We start from the raw sequence: 20,674 nt of genomic DNA on the forward strand, positions 1-20,674 counted from the left end.
GATGATCTTGGCGAGGTTGGGAGGGCTGTTGGGAGGCCAAGGAAGGCGTGCCAGAAAGATTTCTTTTGGGATGTAGTCCCCATTGAATGTAGGTTTGATGATACCTGCATATGGCAGCAATGGGCAGCCAAACCAGTGATTGGCCCTCCTTCATCTGAGTGGACTGCATGATTCCAGTGGTGGGCAACCTGCGGAGCAGCATGAAACCACTAATGTTGAGTGCCATCAACCTGCTGATTTGTACTCCATGCTTCCCCTGTCCCTGCCCAGCTTGAACAGCTGATTTGTGTTGTTCCAGCTCTGGAAGGGAGAGTGAGGACCTGGAGCAGAGCACAAATCAGCAGACGGCTGGTGCTCCAAAAGTGCTGTGAGGGAGAGGGAGGAGAATTAAGTGTGGGGCTCCAGTGCCCCAATGCCCAAGAGGTGCATGGGGGGAGGAGAACATACTGGGTATGTGAGAGCCACAGGTTGCCCACCACTGCCACATGGGTTTCAGTGTGGAGTGGTAAGTGACCGCTAGGAGTGAGCATATGGTCAGAGAGTTTTATTTCTGTATTGAAGGAGATGCTCTTAGGGTGGCCCATTCTGGGATGCCATCTTCTCTGCAGAAACACCTTGTTTGGTGACGGTGGTTTTGAGTGTATAAGGGCTTCTCCTCGGAGCATATTTTCTGGGATTTGGCCTGGCTGTAGCTAATAGTTGGAGTGGTTGCTTTATTTGTGCAGATGGGTGTGGCAATTCATTGATTTCTTGTACATACTTTTCTGTAGGATTCCATTGTTGAAGCTGGTCATGGTATCCAGGAAGTCGATGCTAACAAGGGAGTATTTTGGGGGGGGGGCTCTTTAATGTATCTCCTGCAGCTGATTGCAGCACACAACATTAAAATAGTGTGATTTAATTATTAACCACTCTTAACTAATCATGGTGTTTTACTATCATTAACCAATCAGTCATTAATTTATTTGCTGAGAGATTCACTATATATATAGTAGTATAGTCAAAGAGAGCTGAATTCACACAGTGTCTCTTTGGGGTAATGTTAATGGCTAATTTGGCTCCTGAGCCACTGAGGTCTGAGTATTGCTTTTCTAGGATGGTATTGTTAAAGTTGTGGTTGAAATGTATCAGTTAGTTTAGATCATCTGTCCAGAGGGTGGAAATATCAGCTAAGTATCTCAGGTATATCACTGGTTTTGTGGTATGTTTGCCCAGAAATTCTTCTTAGACTGATAGGGCTGGAAGAGACCTGAGGAGGTCATTGAGTCCAGCCCCCTGCCCAAAGCAGGACCAACCCTAACTAAATTACCCTAGTCAGGACTTTAAGCTGGGTCCAGTGTTCCCTCTAAGATTTTCCATCCGTGAGTGGAGTGAGTTTTGTCTTGTGAACCTATATTGTGGTCATGTGCACCATGGGCACCCACCTGTTACTAAAAATAGCTCATGTATATTTTCAAATGGCATGGAGGAAAGAATATACAAGGGATAATTAACAAGGTGCATGACTGTAAATAATATGAAATCAAATAATAAAATACTGTAAAATGTTCAGTAGCTATGCCCTAATGCAGGGCTACTCAACATGTGGCCCATGGGCTGCATGTGGCCCGTTTGTTTGTGGCCCTCGGTTTGGGATTACGTGGGATTCAACACGTGGCCTGTGGATGGGAGCCAAAAAAACTCAATATAATGGTGATCTGATACGCATTTTAGTACTTAAGTTCCTGGCCTGTCTTTGCTCATTAAAAGTGCTCTCATATGGGTGGAAATCTGATAAATATTGCATTTTATTAATATCAGCAGAACTGACTTACATGGGGCCTGTGTGTTGTGTAGTCTTGCCTTAATCTTTGTATTCATGCCCATTAGTGTGAAAAAGGCTCTTTGCATATATTTGCAATGTATATGCAACCACACTGACGTTGTGGCCCATGGCATGTGCTGTGTGTATCAATGTGGCCCCCGGGCCTTTCAGATCCAGGGAACTACAGACTGGTCATCCTTGCCTCAGTCCCTGGAAGGGAACCTCAAGGAATCCATTTTGAAGCAGTTGGAAGAAGGGAAAGTGATTAGGAATAGTCAACATGGATTCATGAAGGGCAAGTCGTGCCTGACCAATCTGATTAGCTTCTATGATGAGGTAACTGCCTCTGTTGATATGGGAAAGTCAGTGGATGTGATATACCTTGACTTTAGCAAAGCTTTTGACACAGTCTCTCCCACAATATTCTTGCCAGCAAATTAAGGGTATATGGTTTGGATAAGTGGACTGTAAGATGGATAGAAAACTGGCTAGACTTTCGGGCAGAACGGGTAGTGATCAAAAGCTCAATGTCAGGTTGGCGGTCAGTTTCTAGCGGAGTGCCCCAAGGATCGGTTCTTGGACCAGTTTTGTTCAACATCTTTATTAATGACATGGATGAGGGGATGGATTGCGCCCTCAGCAAGTTTGCAGATATCTACCTCTCCCCCTAGCTTAGTGTCATGTTGGAGGGCAGGGATAGGTCCCTGTCCTATTGTAATATTAAAAAGTGTTCTGTTAGAAGTTCTTTTCAGTTGCTATGTAATTATAAAATATAGCCTCCTTGACACACTTTTTTTTTTTTTTACTTTTTGCCATTTCCCATAATTTTCTCTATTGGAAATGACTACAGTAATAACAGACAGGGATTTTCCTGGATGATGTCATTTGGGCATTCCATGCATTTTAAATATGTACGCCCTTAAACTGTTCACTTAATCTACTTCTCGGATTCACTTTAAGACAGGAAATTAAGGTTATGTGAAGATGAACATATGCAGGGAGGAGAGACATAAGGTCACTTCTGCATATATTAGCAACCAATGTCACCACTTTCCTACTTGCCATGTGTATGCTGGAAAGAATGTGCATCTGCCTGCTTCGATACTAGGGATGTTAAATTGACTAGACCCGTGGTCCCCAACACGGTGCCCGCGGGTGCCATGGCACCCGCGGGGGCATTTCCATGGCGCTGGGCGGGGGGGGGGGGAGCGCTGGCCCCGGGCACGTGGCGCTGGGCGAGGGGAGCGCCGGCCGTGGGCATGCAGCTATGGGGGGGGCCGCCCCTGGGGTGCAAGTGTCCCCGCCCCCTGGCGGGCGAATGGCCACGCCCCCTGGCGCCCGACAACCTGGAAAGGTTGGGGACCACTGGACTAGACTAATCAAATAGTCCATGTGTAGACTAGTTGTCATGTCTGATTCCCCACACTGGCACAATGAATGCAGAAGTAGGGGGCTTGCAAAAGTACCCCAAAACCTTATCTTTCCATGCTTTGGTATAAAACTTCCCCTCAAAATCCTAATACGTGGATTTTGGGGATAAAAATCTGCTGCCACCATCAAGTGCTTTTGAACCCACAAACAGGTGGACACTTGAAACCAACCCCAGGGCACCCCAAGCTCTTTTCTCCAAAGAGCTTGACAAAGAAAGAGAAAATATAAACTGCAGTCTGTGGCTGCTATCCCCTTGTCAGAGGCATTCAGATCCCACAGCCATTTTCCTGGACACAGAAATGAACCAATACCAGGTTTAAAAAAACACCTTTTATTAGCAAAACAATACTCCTGTTGCAAGCATAATGACTAGATGGAAAAAGTCCCCAATTAATATACTCATGGGAGACTCCCATGGGCTCAGGACTTAGTTACAAAAGGGAGGAAACCCCATTGCTAACAGCACAGGCATCAGATCCAAACTCCCACAACAGAAATGGATTAATCTAAACTTATCGGATTGTTGACTAGTCCTTCACATTCCTACTCTGTACACACACACCACTTAATCTCTCTTTTCTCTCACCCCTTCTTCCCTATCAACTTTCATTTATTGAATGTTGTGCTGGGGATTGAGTTTGCATCTGAGTCATGTTTCAGTTCCATAACCTTCACTTTTACAAAGCTGAATCTTGGTTTAGCAGCACTGCTGCTAGTGAAACTGATGTTTGCAAAACCCCCATCTCTAAGCAGTCAAGGAAAAGAGAACATGCATGAACCAACCATGTGTCCAGTGATATTAGTCAGGATCACCTGCAGCAAAAATCACCAAAAAGAATATGGGAAAAGTCTGCCAAAAGTGAGGCTATCAAGACCCATGTAATACCTGGGTTCCTTTCCTTTATATATCCCAACACTATTGATTGCAAAGAGGTACATGGGTGAAAATCAGCTCATTCGGTTTTGCTGCTATCCATTTTTATGACATCACCATTCAGCATGATGGAAACTATTCTGACATCACAAAACCTGAATGGGGACTAGCTAGATGTTAATTAGGCAAGCCAAAGCTTCTAAATACCCACAGGTATATGAATAGTTAGCCAGAGAGCAAAAGAAAATATCAGGAAAAGTAGATAAAGATATCAACTAGTTCTGGGCAAATCAATTACATTTAAAATGGTTTTTAAAAAGCTAATATGAACAGACATTTAGAAAAGAGAAATCTGCTACAAGTTGGGACTGTAGAGAGGGGTGTGGGGGGGGGGGGGGGGGAGCAGATAAAGCCCCTAATCACACATGCAGGAATGTCCTAGTGCATGAACACCAGAGTTGACTAGGAAAAACAAGAGCAGCTGGCCAACTTCTTTTCATTGTTCAAACTGAATGGCAGGCAGATGGTAAAATGCCCAGCCTAAACTGAAAAGGAAAATCAAGCTGATAAGACTACCAGATAATCTAAGGAGCTATTAGCAACAGAGATAAGGAAACTTGTTTCAAATATGTGAATTCAGTGCTGACACAGCCACCTTAGTGGCTTTTGGTGACATTTGGGATTTTAAATTCTTTCTATTTGTGAGTCATCTTTATCTACCTCATATGCCACACCATGCCCTCAGATCAGTCCCCCTCTCCCCTCCCCCAGGAATTGTCACTCCATGGTCCTGGTGGAAGCTGCAACCAGCTGATTTTGGGAGGGATTGAGAAGGAGAAAAATATTTAGAAAGATCCAAGAGGCAGTTTATAATTATTTTGTATTAGTTGAATTCAAAACACCCCCTCCCCCCAACAAACAAGTCTTGTTTCTATTAGAAGTAGAGTTTGAAATGCTGGGGGGTCGAACACCAGGGTTTGTTTTAACACTTCAGGCAGCAGCGTGTTGCATCCTAAAGAGAGGATGTACACTAGCTATTAAGGAGCTCTATATTTAAGGATAATTTCAGTTATATTATTGAGGTGCCCATAGTGCACAGTTTTCAGTGCTGGTCTCCTTGTAGTCAATATGCCTCAGAGCACTGGAGCCTGGAAATTGGGGAGAAGGGTGTGAGGAGAAGCTGATGCTTCACCTTCCAGAGTCAATGTGCACCCTCAGGCAGTGGGATGATTTCTTTCTTTCAGACTGGGGCAGCCTTGCTGGTCCCTGTTCCATCTACTGCCTTTGCTCCAGTTGGAGCCAGTGTGACTAATTTCCTCAGATCCTCTATATGTGCCGCCTTCTGCCATCTGTTACCACTGAGAACAGCCTCTCTCCATCCTCTTTGAGACATCGCTGCAGGTAGTTAAAGGCTGCTATCAAATCCCCCTCACTCCTCCTCTTCTGCAGACTAAACTAGTCCTAATCCCTTAGCCTCCTGGTAGGTCATGTGTTCCAGCCCCCTAATCATTTTAGTTGTCCTCTGCTGGACCCTCTCCAACATGTTGACATCCTTCCTGTAGTTGGGGGCCCCAGAATTGAACACAATACTGCCGATGTAGCCTCACCAGTAAAGGGGAATATTTCACTTCTCTAGATCTGCTGGAAATGCTCCTCCTAATGCAACCTAATATGCTATTAGCCTTCTTGGCTTCAAGGACACACTGTTGACTCGTATCCAGCTTCTCATCCACTGTAATCCCCACATCTTTTTCTACCAAACTGCTGCTTAGCCAGTCAGTCCCCAACCTGCGTGCAGGACTCTACACTTGTCCTTGTTGAGCCTCATGAGATTTCTTTTGGCCCAAATCGTCCAGGTCACTTTGGACCCTATCCCTACTCTCCAGCATATCTACCTCTCTCCCAGCTTAGTATCATCTGCAAACTTGCTGAGGGTGCAGTCCATCCCCTCATGCAGGACATTAATAAAGATGTTGACTAGAACCATCCCTAGAACTGATCCTTGCAGCTCTCTGCTTGAAACCGACCCCCAGCCAGACATCAAGCCATAGATTGCTACCCGCTGAGCCCAACAATCTAGCCAGCTTTCTATCCACCTTACAGTCCATTTATCCAATCCATACTTCCTTAATTTGCTGGCAAGAATTCTGAGGGAGACTGTTTCAAAAGCTTTGCTTAAGTCAAGGTCAACGAGAAGTCCTGTGGCACCTTCTAGACTAACAGATTTATTGGAGCATAAGCTTTGTTAGCCTTTAAGGTGCTACTAGACTATTTGTTGTTGTTGAAGTTTTTCCGGTTACAGACTAACTTGGCTACCCCTCTGAAGCTTAAGAACAAAGAGCTAAGGTGAGGAAGATACCCAAAACATACTGTTTAAGGCCAGAAAAGATCACAAGATCATCTAATCTGACCAGTTTATCAGTGGCCCGCCACTACTACCCAGTCGCCATACAATAAACCCATCAATGGAAAGAAATAAAAAACCCCAGAGTCTGTCAATCTGACCTGGAGCAAAATTTCTCCTTGACCTCACATAGGCTAATCAGGTACACACTGAGCATGTGGGTAAGAACCAACCAGTCAAGCATCTAAGAAAATGGCTTGCGCAACCTCTGCTCTGCCCAAAATCCCATTCTCCAGATATGCCATTGTTGATGCTTCAGAGGAAGAAGACGACAACACTGAAGAATGCATAGACAGGAAGGAAATCTCTTCAGATCCCAGCAGGTAACCAGCTGAAATCCTGAAATGTTAACTTTAGAAGCAAAACACAAGGCTATTGAGTTGCACCTTCTTCTCTATTACAAACAACCATATCACACAATTCTACTCCATTTTTAAAAAGAGCTGGATAATTTTAAGTATTCTGTCTGCCCTTCTAACAAGTTGTAAGGTTGTTTCAGGATCTCATTTCTCTGAGTAGAAACAAAGAGATTATGCAAAAAGAGTGTGTAATACAATTTAAAGACTATCATGTACAAAGAGGCAAAACAAAGGTTTCACGATCCTTACTATTGGCAATTCCTAACTTTTGAGTGCTTAACTTTGCAACCTTAATGTTCTTTTGTTATAACTACTGCAAACAAAATACCAGATTTTTTGACACACACTCAAAAAACATACATTATATCATTATTTATTTAAGCATGCATATATTTAGGGATGGAAGAATTTGATTTTTTTTAAAGTAGATGTACATCAATTTCATTGTACACTCAAACAGATGAAAATACTTCCATTGCTAAATTTACAGATAGGCAAACTAAGAAAAATGGTGCTTGAGAATGTATTAGATTTTGATTTAAGGATATTAAGTTTGTATACTTTGACATGATATTGACAGTTTTTTGCTTCAGCTTTTTTAATCTTACCATCAACTGTCCTTAAAAAACTGCCCATGCCATCGTAATTCCCTGCAACCATGAACATTTAAAAAATGCTTTAAAACGAGCATAATTATTTATTGAAACTAAAAAAATAAAAATCAAATTCTGCCAAGCCTACATATTTTCAATTAGCTTTTAAACTTTCTTACACAAAACTACTATAATTAAAGCTCAAATATTAAAAAAAAAAACTCTATTAGGCACCAACAGGTTTTTTTTTATTTAAAGTTCTACATTTAAAGGACTCTATGTGAGTTACACTTCTGTCCATGTCCTTAGTCTGTATCTTTTTTCCCTTTCCAGTGTTTTAAGATATCTGATAGTTATTTCCTTCCTTTACCTACAATTTCATTGTAATTAACAAATTAGAACAATTGATGTATTCAAGACTAAGTTGTTTCATTATATTTCTGCTGAGTCTCTAGCCAGCGATTAATGGCCATTTTCAGAGTCCTATTTGGTATAAGCACAAGAGAGTGAAGAGGGAGATTTGTCATAGGACTAGACCGTCTCTTTTTGCTGATCCAGTTTTCCATTGCCTCTTTTTCATAGGAATAGCCATCTATAAAGAGAAAAATACAATTAAAATGTTAAAATAGCAATGTCTATTCAAAACTCTTAATATACTTTAGATACTAAAGATTAAGCTTCAATAATACCACTGGGATTCAGGAAAACATTTTTCCACATGGGCAAACTGACATGGAAATTTAAAGGACTTTCCAGAAGACATGTGATGCGTCTCAGAACAGAAAAAAGATGGTTACTTACTTTGTAACGTTGTCCGACATGTTACTCATGTCCATCCCGTGCACGGTTTGCCAGAGAGTTTTCCCTTAACGGTACCCATCGGGCCAGCCGGGGAGCCCCCTGGAATGGTGCCGCTATATCGGTGCATATATATCCCCGCTGGCCCTCCACCCTCAGTTCCTTCTTGCCGTAATGCTATGACATAGGAGAAGTGGGTGCGATGTGGAATGGACATGAGCAACACCATTCCAGGGCCTTGTCAGGGGAGGACGATGAATACTTTCGTATTGTCGAGTCCTCCATCTCATGGTGCTGCTCCGACGCTTGAGAGGGGGCAGACTGCTCCGACGGCCCATGACCCCCGCCGTCTTCCGACTGGGGCTCGGGAGACTCCCCGCATACTGCCAAGACATGCGGTGCTGGGGCACTGGGAAGCAGGGTGGCTGAAGATGGGGCCCAGATCCCCAAACGTGCAGACCCTGCCGTACAGGGAACGCTCCCCTGGGCCTGGTGGTATGCCCAGGGGGGCCAGAACAGCCACTGATCCAGATGCTGCCACTGTGGAGGCCATGTTTGTGAGAGGCCCGAGTCATTGTCGTGGCACTCATGATGCCAGAAGTGAGAGCGGTGCCAGGACAGGGATCTTAGGGATGGTGGGAACTTGAGCAGTGCTGAGAGTGGGAATGAGAGATGGACACCCTCGATGGTACTGACTCCACGTTGGACTCCTGAGTAGTCAGACTCCCACCACGGTGGAGTGGAGGTTTGGCCCAGGAAACGATGTCTCTCCGCGTGCCGAACCACTGAGGTTGGCTTGCTCGAGGGCTACACCAGCAGAGGGGGCATGAGGCGCTCTGGTGCTATCAAGTGGGCCGCCAGGATGACTGTGCTTGATGCTGAGCTCTCTCTGGACTCCTGAGAGAGTGAAGCCACCAGTGCCAAGAGGCTTGCCGGTGCCGGCATTGACCTGAGAACCAGGGAACGCTGTACCACATGGGGCGCCAGTGCCAAGGGTGGTGCGGGCCTACCTGGATCCGATGCCAAGGCCTGAGCCCGAGACCAGTTCTTGCGCTCTAAAGGAGGGGAGGGCAAGTCAGCCGTCAACTCAATCAGCTCCCATGCCGCCTTGAACGTATCCGGAGTGGAGGGCTGTTGGACCTGATCTGACTCTTCCCCTGCACTGTGGCTTTTGGTTGCGCTCAACTGGCCACACTCTGGCCCACGCGCAGCAGACCTTGTGGCCGGTGTGGGCACAACAGGGTGCCCTGACTGGGGACCTGCCCCTCTCCCCTCTTTTCTTCTTGTGCTGTACCGGCGACTGAGTGGTGCCACGTCGTAGGGTGCCTCAACACCGATGAGGTACCAGAAGTCTCCAGCATTGAAGGTGGTGTGCTGCAGGACTTTGGTGCCAAGTTAGAAGACAGTGCAGGCAAAGCGCCGACTCCATAAGGAGTATCTTCAAGTATAAGTCCCTCTCACGCGGTGTCCTGGGTTTAAAACTGTAGCAGATTCTGCAGTTAGCCGGGACATAGGCCTTGCCCAAGCACTTTAAGCACGAATCGTGTGGGTTACCACGGGGTGTAGGCTTGGAACAGTCAGTGCAGGGCTTAAAACCGTGATGCCTTGGCATGCCCTGTGGACTGGGTGGAAAGGGGAAGCAACTGGCGAGCCCCAACCCAAACAACTTACCTTTCTTTATCTAACAGAGAAAGTAACTTGGATAAGAAACAAAAGGGACAAGGTGATAACTACTTAGAACAGTTTGAATACTGCTGAGATCACGCTTGCAGGCAAGCGAGAAGGGAGCTCCAACAACCATGTGCAGTAAGAAGGAACTGAGAGGGTGGAGGGCCAGCAGGGTATATATGCACCGATATAGCTGCGCCACTCCAAGGGGCTGGCCCAATGGGTACCGCTAAGGGAAAACTCTCCGACAATCTGTGCATGCGGCATGAACACACCTAACTGGAATGGACACGAGCAAGCACTCAAAGAAGAATGCAGATCTTGTGGTCAACACAGGAGGGGAAATCAAAAGATATTTCTATTCACAATACACCCTCCGATCTGTAAAGAATAGATGTGTGTGGTTCTATATTATCATTTTAGTTTTATTTCTGCAAGAAGTGCAGGTTTTTTTTAAATTAAAATAAGTATTACCAGTTAGATTTTAAACTATAGTGAATAAAGTACAATGCTAGCATAATCCTGTCATGTATTGGTAATTCTGTTACTATATTGATGGAGCAACACCAAATATATCTGCAGCAGATTACTTCTAAATGATGTTAACTGTAGATATATGAAGTATTTTAACACTGTTTTCTATAATTAAACCTATTTGATGCTCAAACGCATTTATAAAAGAAACTTGCAAATTTAACAAAAGGCCACAGTTACAGCAAAGCCAGTTTGCTGATGCCAATACTAAAGCCCATGTGAATTAAACAAACCCCCTGTGTTGAAAGAGAATCTTATGGTAGCCCCAATATGACTAAAATAGTTATACAGTAGCACTTGAACTATCTCATGAAATCAAATGAAACACTTTAGACTTCAATGTCCAATGTAGCATCCCATTTGATACAGAAAACAGACAGGATTTAGGCCAGGTCTTGTGTACCAGTATACAAATGAGCATAGTACTCCTAATGAAGATGCAACTTATATTGACAAAACCGATTTTGTTTATTCAAGCCACCTTAGTCCACATCCCACTTCTAAAATAAGTGATACTGGCAAAACCATGTTCTACAGTACAGGCTTTTGTCTGCATAGCGCTGTCAATCACAAATCACACCCCTGACTGATTTAGCAAGATAGAAAAATTTCAGCATAAACCTGGCTTAGTTGTGATTTATATAAAAAGAATTCTTTCTTGAAGTTACAGGACACTAATCTTGGACTAAGGCCTTGTCTACATGTAAAAATTTTACTATCACAGGCTGATTAGGGTGTGATTTTTATAATTATATCATACAAGAACATAACATAAGAACGCCGTACTGGGTCAGACCAAAGGTACAGCTAGCCCAGTATCCTGTCTACCGACAGAGGCCAGCACCAGGTGCCCCAGAAAGGGTAGACCGAAGACAATGATCAAGCGATTTGTCTCCTGCCATTCCTCTCCAGCCTCTGACAAACAGAAGCCAAGGACACCATTTTATCCCCTGGCTAATAGCCTTTTATGGACCTAACCTCCATGAAATTATCTAGCTTCTCTTTAAACTCTATTATAGTCCTAGCCTTCACAGCCTCCTCTGGCAAGGAGTTCCACAGGTTGACTACACGCTGTGTGAAGAAGAACTTTCTTTTATTAGTTTTAAACCTGCTCCCCATTAATTTCATTTGGTGTCCTCTAGTTCTTCTATTTAGGGAACTAATAAATAACTTTTCTTTATCGGCCCTCTCCACACCACTCATGATTTTATATACCTCTATCATATCCCCCCTCAGTCTCCTCTTTTCTAAACTGAAAAGTCCCAGTCGCTTTAACGTCTCCTCATATGGGACCTGTTCCAAACCCCTAATCATTTTAGTTGCCCTTTTCTGAACCCTTTCCAAGGCCAAAATATCTTTTTTGAGGTGAGATCACCACATCTATACACAGTATTCAAGATGTGGGCGTACCATAGTTTTATACAAGGGCAGTAAGATATTCTAGGTCTTATTTTCTATCCCTTTCCTAATAATTCCTAGTATCCTATTTGCCTTTTTGACCGCCACTGCACACTTTGTGGAAGTTTTCAGAGAACTGTCCACGATAACTCCAATATCTCTTTCCTGATTTGTCGTAGCCAAATTAGCCCCCATCATACTATACGTATAGTTGGGGTTATTTTTCCCGATGTGCATTACTTTACACTTATCCACATTAAATTTCATTTGCCATTTTGTTGCCTAATCACTCAGTTTGGTGAGATCTTGGAGTCCCTCACAGTCTGCTTCTGTCTTGACTATCCTAAACAGTTTGGTATCATCTGCAAACTTTACTACCTCACTGCTTACCCCTTTCTCCATCAGTATAACTGTGCTTACACTGGGATAGTTTATACCATTTTGAGGGAACCCATATAAAAGCTACTAGAAGATTTACCAAACACTGCGAGGGCCCTTAAGTCAATTTTTGGAAAATTAAATTAAAATGTACACACCATTTAAATCATTGCTCTTGGGTAGGACTGAGGATGAAGGGTTCAATATGCAGGCTGCCTTGGGAAGAGAGGACTACCCCAGCTCTGTCTGCAAAAGCTTGAGGCCAGGTGAGAGGTGCCTCTTCATGGGCGCTGTAGCTCCACTAGGCACAGCCTGGGGAAGGGTGAAGGTCCAGGTTCATCTGCTCCCTGCATTCTTCAGTCAGAGTGAGGAATGCAGCAAACTCTGCACTTCTCCATGCTCCCTGACAAAGAGGAACAGTCAGCAATGTTCCTGAAGTAATCTGGGGAGAGGAATGGAGCATTAGCTCCCCCCTTCCACCCTCCTTAAAGGCTCCTGGGGGGCTGGGAGGCTTGGAGCTGGGGCAGTACCGGATAGGGAAGAATCCCCACCAACAAACCCCTTCCACCTGCCTGGTGGTTCTTTTTTCTGTACGGTTTTATAAGAAGAAATCCCATTCCAGGCACAACAAAACCTTACCTTGCTTTAGTTTTAGTTTAAGTTACCATAAGAGGAAGCTGTATACCAAATTTGGTGGGCTTAGCTCTTACTGTTTAAGAGAAGTCCTTGGACAAACACAAACTCTCAAGGGCTACATCTAGGCATCTAGAGGGATGTAAATCAAGCACATCGAAATTGCTAATAAAGCAGGGATTTAAATATCTCGTACTTCATTAGCATAAACATGGCCACTGCTTTTCTCAAAATGGAGCTTTTTCAGAAAAAATCCCCCAAAACCCCCAGCAGTCTAGACGCGGATCTGTCGAAAATAAATCCTTTTTCGACAGATCCTGTAAACCTCATTTTTTGAGGAATACATGATCTGTCGAAAAAGGGTTTATTTTCAACAGATCTGTGTCTAGACTGACTTTTTTTTTGAAAAAGCTCCATTTTGAAAAAAGCGGTGGCCATGTTTATGCTAATGAAGTGCCGGATACTTAAATCCCTGCTTCATTATCAATTTCGATGTGCCTAATCTACATCTCTCTGGCAACAGAGAGGTGTAGTCTAGACATACCCAAGTAGATATCAGTAAAAGCTGTTATAATTATCTATGCTAGATAGCTATACCAGGAAAAAAAATATACCAGCATAATTCTTTCAAAAGAACCCTCCTACTGTAGAAAAAAAGGTCTAGCTAAACACAGTCTAATATAACCACATAAATACTTCCTAAATCCTTGGGTGGACTAAATTAGTGTTTTTCAACCAGTGGTACAAGTACTCTTAGGGGTACTTGAGAGAAGTCTGGGGGGTACGTCAACACAACTGAAATTTTGAAAAAAAACTGAATTTGTTTAAGTTTTACAACCCTTCATTATTTTTGTGCTTTTTACACCCCAAAATTTCATCACCCGCCCAACTATGATTAAGTTGTTTAAAAAAAACGTGTTACAATGGTAGATAATAAAATTGTGTGTCTGAAAACTGTAGGTACTTGGGGTGTGTGTGTGTGTGTGTGTGTGTGTGTGTGTATCTCTCTATATATATTTTTAAAGGGGTACTTTATAAAAAAAATTGAGAAAGACTAAATAGTCAAGAAAGGGACTATGACTGCACTATTTACACATATCAAGTACAACATCACCGTCCACGGAGAGTAGACTCTGTTCTTCTCATATCTTTGTGTATCACTTTAAGTTTTTATACTAAAACATCAGAAGTTAAATTTAAAAAACATTGTATGTGAAATCCTGGTCTCTCTGAAGAAAATAACAAAACTCCCTCACTTTAGTGGGACCAACACTTCACTCTACACTTTTAAGTCACCCGTGTCGATGGAGTACCATCAGACAGATCAATATTTAGCTGCCGGTGACCATTTATATATCAAAAACTTGCTTTAATTAAATATATTTCAAGTGTTTTACAGAAACTTGTGTTTGTAAAATGCTTTCTAAACAATGACACTTTCTAATACATGTTGAATCTCTCTCTAGTCTGCCAGCCTTGGGACTTGACTGATGCTGAACCAGAGAATTTGCTAGATCATGGGAGGTCAATATTGTCTAGCAGTATAACCAAGATTTTCACTGCTTACTGGGTTCTGAGAAGAGACTGAAGAGCTAAATAACAGCACAGAACACTGAGAGCCAGGACTAGTGGCTGTAAACAAACTTCATGGAACAGCTGGATGTCCCTTTATCATGGGTGTGGCGAAGTTTCCAGCAAACTAAAATCATGCCAGGCCACCGATGTGGCCAGACCAGAGAGGTTCAACCTGCAGCAAGTAAATTTGATATTTTACTGGATTCCTTTCATCTTTCAAACGTTTTCAGACTCCTTTCTAAAAGGAATCTGCCTTAAAAGACCACGTTTCATCTGACCTTCAGTTAGTGATCTAATCAGGTTTACTTTATTATACACAAAAGCATCCCATACAGAAATAGCATATTCACCTTATCCACTCTGAATAATGGCACTCCTAACATATAAATAGTTATAGGCAGACTGGAAATTGATCTCAGCAGGGATGCAACAAAACAAAGTTAGCAATCCAAGATTAAAATAAAAAAGCTTCTCTCAGCTGCAGTATTAAAAATTTTAATCTTGACTTACTCCTTCTCCCAGATAACAGGCACTTCCAAAGCAGACAACATGATCTTCTCATTGGTAGCAAAGCAATTGCTAAAGCATTATCATCACTATTACTAGTCAAAATTAACTTTAACGGTTTAACTATAGCTCAGACAGAGATTTAACTGGTTAGCAAAACTAGTACTATTGTTTTTAAAACTTTCCTCCCGGTCTAAAATGCTATACATGAAATCTCGATATGAGTAACTCTCTGAAATAAAATATTACATGAAACTAAGTTCAGAGAACATTAATTTTATTTTAAATATTTTTCTTGAGAATTTTTTTTGAAAAAAATCAACTTTTGATGGAATTAAAAATATTCTGATAAAACAAAGTGATTCTGTGGAAGAATTAACATTGTTTTCTATTGGTGAACAAATATGTTACCTTGAGCATTCAGTAAATGAAGAGCGCGGATTCTCAACAGAACTATTCTATCACTAATTACATTTCAATACAGGCTTTAAAATTGTTTTGCAAAGTTCATCATAAAGCTGTCAAAGGAATCATCAGAGCTGCTAGGCAAAGTCCCTTGTGCCCACAGCCTTTCACGTATAAATAAGAAGCACTGAAACACTGGCGTGACTAGCTAGTAAATTGCAATTGACAGTCTGCATTTTAACACTGCTCACTCAGCTCCTTTAAAAAATTCATGTAGGCAGTGACAGTTTACTGCATATGCAGTTGCTTAGCTATGTTTAAGTCAAACATATTTTCCAAAAAACTAAACACTAACAATAAAACATTTTTAGAGGAAATATAATGCATCAGGCTGAGCCTCGATAAGCATTTATGAGCTATCTGTAAGAAAGTTAAAATGCAGCAAAATATTTATATTTAGCACACTTTTAGCTGATTGATTCTGAGGTCAAAGAGACTATAAAGGGGTTCTAAAATATTAATCACACATCAATTGTAATAGAATTGATGCATCCCACAAATACAATTATTTCAGTGCATCAGTTACAAAGTGAACTGAACCAAAGCAGAATAGGTTTACCAGACTGCAAAAAAGGGATATAATTATTTTATTCTATCAAAATGATTTTATGAAATACAAATGTCAGATTTAATCACATTTTAACTCTCTTAATTGAACACTGTCAATTTAGTTTGGTTCAAAACTTATTCTGCTTAATGCTTCTATTTTATTAACATACTTTTATTAATTTAAACATTCCCCTCCAGCACAGGAAATGTGAACAGAACATAGAACCCGAAAAATTACTCTAACTAGGTCAGGCTTATTTCATTGTCAATCTCCGTGAAATACAGAGTAACCACCATTGGAAATTATATTACATTTTTGAAAGCCCTCCCTCCCCCAGTTTTAATTATACAAATTGTGGGGTAAAATATTCAACAAGATACTGAATTACTTGGGTACTAACAGATTTTTTCAAGGTATTTAGGTGCCTAAAGGATGCACATAAGAGCTCAATGGGATTTTTCAGACCTGCCTAGAAATCAATGGGAGTTGGATACCTAAATACCTTTATAATTACTTTGATGCTGTCTCTTAAAAATTATTTTAGTAAAATGCATAATTATGATTAGTTTCTAAGCTCCCTGAGGCAAGCACTGTCTCTTCCATAAAGCCTCTATTACTGGGCATAAAAATAATGATTATGGCATGTTCCTCATTTTACAACCACACTAGAGTGTTAGAAATGTAGCCGTGTTAGTCTGGTGTAGCTGAAGCAAAATGCAGGACTATGTAACACTTTAAAGACTAACAAGATGGTTTATTAGATGATGAGCTTTCGTGGGCCAGACCCATTTCCTCAGATCAAATAGTGGAAGAAAATAGTCACAACCATATATACCAAAGGATACAATTTAAAAAAAATGAACACATAAGAAAAGGACAAATCACATTCAGACACTTCACCAAAGGATTAATGTCCACAAAACAGATATCGGACAAGATCACAAAGAAAAAACTATTTCTTGCCATTTCAACCAGAAAGGACACTGTCTCAACGACCTAACCACCTGCATTCTGCTACAAAGACCTTTTACATCTGCACTTGAAAGGGAATCCTCTGAACTGTCATTCATGTTAAAATTCGACACTCTCCGGGGGGACTGAACAAAGACCCCAACTACCTTACCCATTACCAAGATAGCTTCCCCAATTATCATCTCTAATACCATTAGCTCACAGACATCTAACTTTCCCCACCTCTAATATCATTAACTCACAGACACTTACCTTCCTTTCCCCCCCCCCCCCCCCCCCCCCGCATCCTCCTTCTGTTCTGAAATGTGATTTGTCCTTTACATATGTGTTCATTTTTTTAAATTGTATCCTTTGGTATATATGGTTGTGACTATTTTCTTCCACTATTTGATCTGAGGAAGTGGGTCTGGGCCACGAAAGCTCAACATCTAATAAACCATTTTGTTAGTCTTTAAAGGGCTACATTGTCCTGCATTTTGCTTCAACTAAAGAGTGTATACTTTTAAATTTTTAAATTCAGTAAAAGCAAAATGTTAATTCATGCAACAGAAGTAAGATCTGAAAAACCCATTAAAATAAAGGCTATATAGTGTTTCTTAAAATAAATTTAAAATATTTAGCTTTTTGCAGTTTGGTATTCCAGTGCTTCAGCTGCACAATACATTTTTTTCATTTTTCATTGAAAATCATGTTTCGTTTTTTTTCTGTATAACAACAGAGAAACAATACCACGAACACAGATCAAACATACAGTGAATACTTCCAAAGAGTGTAAAAAAATCTCATGGAATCTACAAGAGCTACAAGAAGAGCCATGTTCTCAAATCTACCACCACCGTTTGCAGTGCTCTGCTGAGGCAAATCAACCTTAAATTCACTCCAATACTCTCTGGGTAGGAATTACTGGCATAATGTGGTACCCATAGGAATGCCATTCTCTCCTTGTTCCTCAGGAATAACAAAGGCATCACTATACTTTAACAGCTGTCTTAGGGATACTAGCAGTTTAGTATATGAAAGAGTTTCTCTGTCTGTTCAAGAACTCCTAAATGGTAAGGATTAGGACCACCAAATTAGGTATAGAGCTTCCTCTTATCAGAACTTAAAGTTAGTTAAGGTTTCGGTTGTGCCTGGAATGGGACTGCTTCGAACAAAGCCATACAGAAAAGAGAATCACCAGGCAGGAAAGGGGCTGGCAGGAGGTGCGCCTTCTCCCCCATCCGAGTCCGTTCCAGCCCTGAGCCTCCCACTCCCCAAGTACCCTTTAGGGAAAGTGTGTGTGTGTGTGGGGGGGGGGGGTTATTAGGTTCCTCCCCCAGCTTTGTACTGTGACACTGCTGGCTGTTCTCCTTTGACAGGGAGTGATAGTTTGCTGCATTCCTCACTCGGGCTGAGAAGTGCAGGGGGAAGACAAGCTGCACACTTCATTCTCACTCCCTGACAGAGACAAGAAGGGAAAGAACAAGCAGCCTGGTATGAATATCCCAGGGGGGCAGGTGCTTCGGCCCCTCTGCCTACCAGTGTTCCTTTAATTTTTTCCATCCATGGTTAGAGTGAATTTTGTTGTATGCACCAAGGCATGTGCAGATGTGCACTGAGTGCTCTGCTAACCACCTGGGCTGCCCTTTAATCTCTCCTTGGCAGTTGCCCAAGCACTCAGCTTACAGGGGGCCACCCACTCCTCTACCCACTCCTGCCCACCCACTCCTCTACCCACTCCTCTACCCACAAAGTCACCTGCCCAGATCCCTTCCTCACCCCGCAATCTTGTTTCCTCCACCCCCCACATCTCTAGCCCTCTGCCCTGAACCCCTCCTTAAGGACTCAAGCAATGCGGGGTAAATGTGCTAGTGTAATATAAATCAGCCTCCAAGGAGTTCTACATTGTGCTGGACTGGATTAGCAAGGGCAGAGGAGACTTTCAGATTCATATATTCCAAGAGCAGAAGTTACCACTGTGCTCATGTAGTCTGACCTACTGTATGACACAGGCCACAGAACTTCTCCAAAATAATTTCCATATCATATAGAAAACACAGTCATTATTTAAAAATTGCTAGTGATGGAGACTCCACGTCCCTTGTAAACTGTTCTAAGGTTTAGTTAACTTGTTAAAAATGTCTTGTTTCCAATCTAAATATGTTTAGTGTCAACTTCCAGCCACTGGGTTATACTGTACCTTTGTTTGCTATACTAAAGAGCTCATTTTCAAATATTTGTTCCCTGTGGGTACTTATAAGACAGTGATCAAGTCCCTGGTACTAATCTTTCTTGTGATGCATGAGATACAAAAAGTTGGATCAGGATATATTTCTTTGTATAAACAATTTTTTCCTGATGAATGACAATGTTCCCACCAGGTGACAGAATGACGTCATAGTGTCAACAGGCTTTCTTAGCAAAGTGAAAGCAGCCGGGGCGGGGGGGAGGGAGGAATAGACGAGCATAGCGAGCAGAGGGTGCAGCCCCTCTAGTGTGTAAGAGAGATATTATATATAGTGTGTATAACAATACACAAAAATACTATGTTAAAAGAAAATTTAGATTCCAGGTATTCAGAAGTTAAGCAATATTGGAACTGAGGTTGCCTGGGCAATCTTAACGTGGATCCGTTGTTGTAGCCAGACATGAACCCCATCTTGGTTTCAGCCCTCCCCCTCTTCCCCCAGAGAGCAAGAGAAAGGCAGTCAGCCTTTGATGCCCTGGGAACACAGGTGTGCTGCCTGTCCCTGACTCTACCAGAAACAGAAACCAGACAGTAAATGTGCTAGCTGACAACTGGGAGGCCTCCCGTCGCCCTGATGGCTAGTACCAGTAATTGACATGCCTGCACTGTCCCAGGAGAGGAATCTTCGCCCATCACATACCAGAGGTGCCCATTGTCTGCATTTTCCCAGGTGTGAATTATGCTTTGCACCCTTCGTGGGAAACTTGGCATTCAAAGCCATTTTTCCTAATTGGCCACTTGAGACCAGGAAGAAGCCTACGTGACCCAAGGGGTATAAAGGGGGTTTAGTAGCCCACCCCATTTGAGCTCCAATCATCTACACCTGCTGGCAGGTATTGATTGTCTCCCAAGGTCTGTGGGACGCCCAACCTCGTCCTACTTCTTCCCAAGGGATTGAGAGAAAGACGCTGGCCACGCCAAGTCTGGAACGCAGGGGTGAAAATTATACCTGCTAGGTGTCTATTTTGTATGCATTTACTAAGAGCTCAGAGAACCAAAAGGGTTTCATGGTACCTGTAAGTGACTTATTAGTGTAATTTCTGTCCTGTTCTTTGTAGTGGCTGTGTTATCTGTAACACAGTAGTAGCATTTAACAGCTAAGTTTACCCTGTAACAATAAAATAGTAACTGTTTAAGCTTTAACCTGACTCCTTCAGTTGCTGTAACAGAACCAAGCACAATTTAAAAGAACTTCAGATATAGGGAGAACTTGAGCGTTGGACCGTGTCGCTTCCAGGGGACAGATCCGTTGGGGCATCTCTCAGCCTCCCCAGGCTGCCCGCTGCGAAGGGATTGTGTATCCTAGCAGCTAAAATCTGAGGTGTAATAAGCTCTCCCTGTAAACTTGTTGGGGCGCCCGTCAACCTCCTCCAGGTTGCCCGCTGCGAAGGGACCCTGGTCTCAGCAGTTGAAGTTTCGGGTGTATAACACACACACACACACACCACTCACTGCCCTGACCGTCGGCTGACAGTTGTGTATGTGCATTGATACAGCTTTTAAA

At 42.5% G+C, this 20,674-nt stretch overlaps 1 protein-coding gene across 4 annotated transcripts in view; it reads right to left on the reverse strand.

Moving 5' to 3' along the window:
* Window positions 1-3,545: 3,545 nt before the first annotated feature.
* The window catches only part of WDSUB1 (WD repeat, sterile alpha motif and U-box domain containing 1), an 86,408-nt gene continuing 69,279 nt past the window's right edge, over window positions 3,546-20,674 (reverse strand). For 3 of the 4 annotated variants that reach the window (XM_075933481.1, XM_075933480.1, XM_075933482.1), the window contains exon 11: window positions 3,546-8,057. In XM_075933481.1, coding sequence (XP_075789596.1) covers window positions 7,885-8,057 — 173 coding nt within the window. In that variant the 3' untranslated portion in view covers window positions 3,546-7,884. Of the gene's footprint in view, window positions 8,058-12,399; window positions 12,645-20,674 lie in introns of all 4 variants that reach the window. The other variant, XR_012905173.1, reaches the window with a different exon arrangement.

The sequence above is a fragment of the Pelodiscus sinensis genome, chromosome 7, assembly GCF_049634645.1.
Source record: "Pelodiscus sinensis isolate JC-2024 chromosome 7, ASM4963464v1, whole genome shotgun sequence".
NCBI lineage: Eukaryota > Metazoa > Chordata > Testudines > Trionychidae > Pelodiscus > Pelodiscus sinensis.